Genomic DNA, 3,448 nt, shown 5'->3' with positions numbered 1-3,448 from the left:
CCCCCGCCAGCGCCGCGTCACCTCCTCCCCCGCCCGGCGGCCTCACGACGCAAGCGCGCGCAGGCAGTTCCTGTCAGGGCGCTGAGACGTGTCGGGGCTACGGGCCGACCCGGGACGGGGCGAGAGGGGGTGCCGGCGGTACCGACCCGACCCGGCTGTTAGCCCCTTCGGCCGCGCCCCGCCATGTTCAACGTGGAGAGCCTGGAGCGGGCCGAGCTCGGGGAGAGCCTCCTCACCTGGGTGAGTGCCGCGGCCGCCAGGCCCCGCCCGGAGCTGGGCCGCCTGGCAGCGACGCGGCTCTGTGCGCTCCCCGCCACCCCCTCCGCGGCCCTTCTCTGATGGGAGAGGGGGGCCTCGCCCGGCCTCCCCAGCCCCGGCAGCGCCCTGGCGCTCGGGCCGGTTCCAGCCCGGCTGGGGTCGGCGGAGCCCCGGTGGACCTGCCCCGCCTCGTCTAGCCGCGGTGGGGCAGGCGGTCTGGGGGCTGCCCGCGGGGGAGGGACCGCCGTCGCCTCGGCTCTGCCCCCGCGTCGGGGGAACAAAGGGACCGGCGTCCCGCGGCGCTGCGACTGGCTCGGCGGGGGAGCCGGGGCCTGCGCCGGCGCGGCCGGAGGAAGCGCGCCTAGATGTGCCCACCGCCCGCCGTCGTGCGCCGGGCTCGGCGGGCAAGGTGTTACCCGGACCTCTGATCCTTCCCCCGCGACCCGCGCCCTTCCTGGCGTGGCTCCGCCGTGTCAGTGCTGCATTTTTCCAACCTGGCGGCTGTAGTCGTCAGGCTTCTTGACCAGAAACTTGCTTTTCGTCTGTTTCTCTCTCTGTATTTTTAGCTAGCACGTGAACCTCGAAAGACAAAATTCACCTGTGAAATCGAAGATAATGCAGTATTAACCTAAGAAGTATCTTTTCCCATTTTAGTATTCGGGGCTTGGTCTATAAACATTTTCAGATTGTGCTGCCATGCACAGAACAGCCAAAATGTAGTGGACATGAACCTGGGTTTGCAGCTACTCTGTAATTTGAGCAGTGACTGTGTGAAACTTGTATTTCTGTAGCAGCTGATTTATTAGTTAGCGGTTTGGAACCACTGGATTTGTTTTTGGGGCTGTTTTTTTTTCTTTCCCCTTCCATAAGCACAATTGTCAAGGCAATACCCACTATGTGAAACTGGAGTACAACTGATGGTTGAAGAGAAACAGAGATTTTCTCTTTTAGACGTTTAGTCTGTGTCAGGCCAGAGACTGCTAAAGCTGTGATGGTGATGAGTAAGTTACTGGGGAATGACAGGCTAGGTTTCTCTGTGAAAGTCAAAAGGCGATGAGCAAGGGAAATGCAGTGATTGTTAGAGGTGAGCAGGTGGCCTGAAAGGTACAGAAAGCAGAGGTTTTGGGGAAGAGTGTGCACCAGTGCTTCATACAGGTCTGGAAAAAGTAACCCAGTTTCTCTTTCCTTCACGTTCCTGCCAATCTTTGCATCTGTGTGGCGGTTGGTCACTTTTCCTGCTTTTGGCTTCCCATGCTTTCTTTTTCAGGTGTTGGGAATGAAAGTCCTCTTACCAATAAAATTCATGAGGAAGTCAATGTGTGTGAATCCTGGCAAAGAAAGGCTGAGTTAGGGGCTCAGTGCTAGGAGAAGGTGAAAGGTTTACTGGGGGGTGATGGAGGAAGATCCGTTGCTGTATGCTGCTAGTTTCCATGTGTTTTCATTTTAGCTATTTTAGATATGCTCCTCTTGTGCTTTCTGGCAGTAAAGCAGTTATGCCAATGGGAGAAGCATAAGCTTGAAAGCTTACCTAGCAAGTGGTCGCAGTCCCAATGCTTTCCTAACTCCCCAGATTTCCAAGTAACTAACAGACTAGCTCTTTCCTTTGCATATGAGACGACTGTACTTGAAATGTGTAAGCTGCTGCAGAATAAAAGAGATTGAATTTTCTGATATTGGCCTGTTAAGAGTGATTTGAACGGTTGATCCTACCCACTAGCCAATTGCAGGCTGAACAAAATTCTTAATGACTCGAGAATATTTTGTTGAAATATAGCACCTGTGCAGAAGTCTGTGTCAAGTCAAAAAAATTTGAGAACTAAGAATTCTGTTACTGCAGTATGCTGTTCAAATTTGATTTTAAGGTATTAATATTTCAATAAAGTTGTTTTTAACACTTAATCTTATTAAGGTGTTTGCTGGCTAGCAAGGGAAATCACAAAATGCAGAGTCAGAAGGCAGTGGCTACTTCCCTGTTCCCCAGAAGAACTTTGTACAGCCAAATGTAGTACAAACCAGTGGTTTATGTGTTCGAAAGGATTGTTTTATCAACTTCTGCACGTGTTCAAATGCAGTGGAAGTTGGATTAGTCTTGAAAGAAAATAAAATAAGAGTCACTGGTGCTGCTTTGTGGAGAAGAAGAGGATAAGTGTATCTATACGAAGTCTATTCAGTGTTAGTGAAAATCTCCACTGATTTTTTTGCATTAAATGAAAAAATAGAACTAGTATTTTGTTTGTTTGGTTGGTTTTTTTCATTGCCATATTTGAGGTTGGTAGTTGAGGCAATTGATTTGTTGAGTGGCAAACTTTATTGTTACCCTTGAAAATAATTTGCACTTTCTTAGGAAAGCTAAACCACTGGAAAAAAATTACCTTGGTACAAAAAGCTGGCCTGGAAAAGTATACATAAAAATGGAAAGCTTAGAGAGAGAAATCGCAGCAACAGAAAAAGTCTTGTGGCATTGACCATCTGTAGGAATTATTACTCAGTCATATGGTAATGTTTGAGCAGTAGTTAGCATTTGTAATCTTTGGTCCTGAAACTGTACCTGTCCAGTGGAGTCGTGTCCTGTCTGTAGTAATGGTCCATGCAGATCCCTTTACATTTCTGACCTTTGCACTCCCTCAGATATTGGGCTAATCAAGAAACTAGCTGCATCTTAAATTGATTAGCAGAAATATTAGTAATTCCTTCTTAACAGCATTGGAATTAATCAACACGTTTCTTAGATGAATGTGTGGAGTTACGGGTTATTTTTACAATTTCGGTATTCTTGTGTGAATGCGGCTTTGAAACAGACTCAGTAAAAAAATGAAGAAAGGTGGTTTCAGTTTATTCCGGGATACCTGAAACTTGCAAAAGAGTCAGTGAAGCTTTTTTAGTCCTCAGTGAAACTGGCTGTGTAAACAAGATGCTTTTTTTGCCTGGCTTTCTCTCAAGTCCCATAATGGTTCTTGGGAAACCGCTCATTCATATGGGAAAATAGAGCTGTCTTAATTGCAGTTTATGCATACCTGGGATGGCCAGTCTCTTGCATTATGCCAGAGGAGCTGGCTGTTCTTAAGAACTTGTTTAACCTCCCAGACGGCTTGCTTCACATTCATGTAGAAGTACTTGAACTGGTTTGTCTGTCTTGTAAGTAGAGCAGATAAGGCTTTCCACAACTCTGAGAACCTGTTCAGCCTAAACT

At 48.1% G+C, this 3,448-nt stretch overlaps 1 protein-coding gene across 4 annotated transcripts in view; it reads left to right on the top strand.

Moving 5' to 3' along the window:
• Window positions 1-74: 74 nt before the first annotated feature.
• Window positions 75-3,448, top strand: part of HOOK3 (hook microtubule tethering protein 3) — a 111,705-nt gene continuing 108,331 nt past the window's right edge. For all 4 annotated transcript variants that reach the window (XM_068422202.1, XM_068422200.1, XM_068422201.1 and 1 more), the window contains exon 1: window positions 75-240. In XM_068422202.1, coding sequence (XP_068278303.1) covers window positions 184-240 — 57 coding nt within the window. In that variant the 5' untranslated portion in view covers window positions 75-183. The remainder of the gene's footprint in view (window positions 241-3,448) is intronic.

This window comes from Nyctibius grandis, chromosome Z, assembly GCF_013368605.1.
Source record: "Nyctibius grandis isolate bNycGra1 chromosome Z, bNycGra1.pri, whole genome shotgun sequence".
NCBI classification, from domain to species: Eukaryota; Metazoa; Chordata; class Aves; order Nyctibiiformes; family Nyctibiidae; genus Nyctibius; species Nyctibius grandis.
This window is presented reverse-complemented; position numbering and strand designations above follow the sequence as displayed.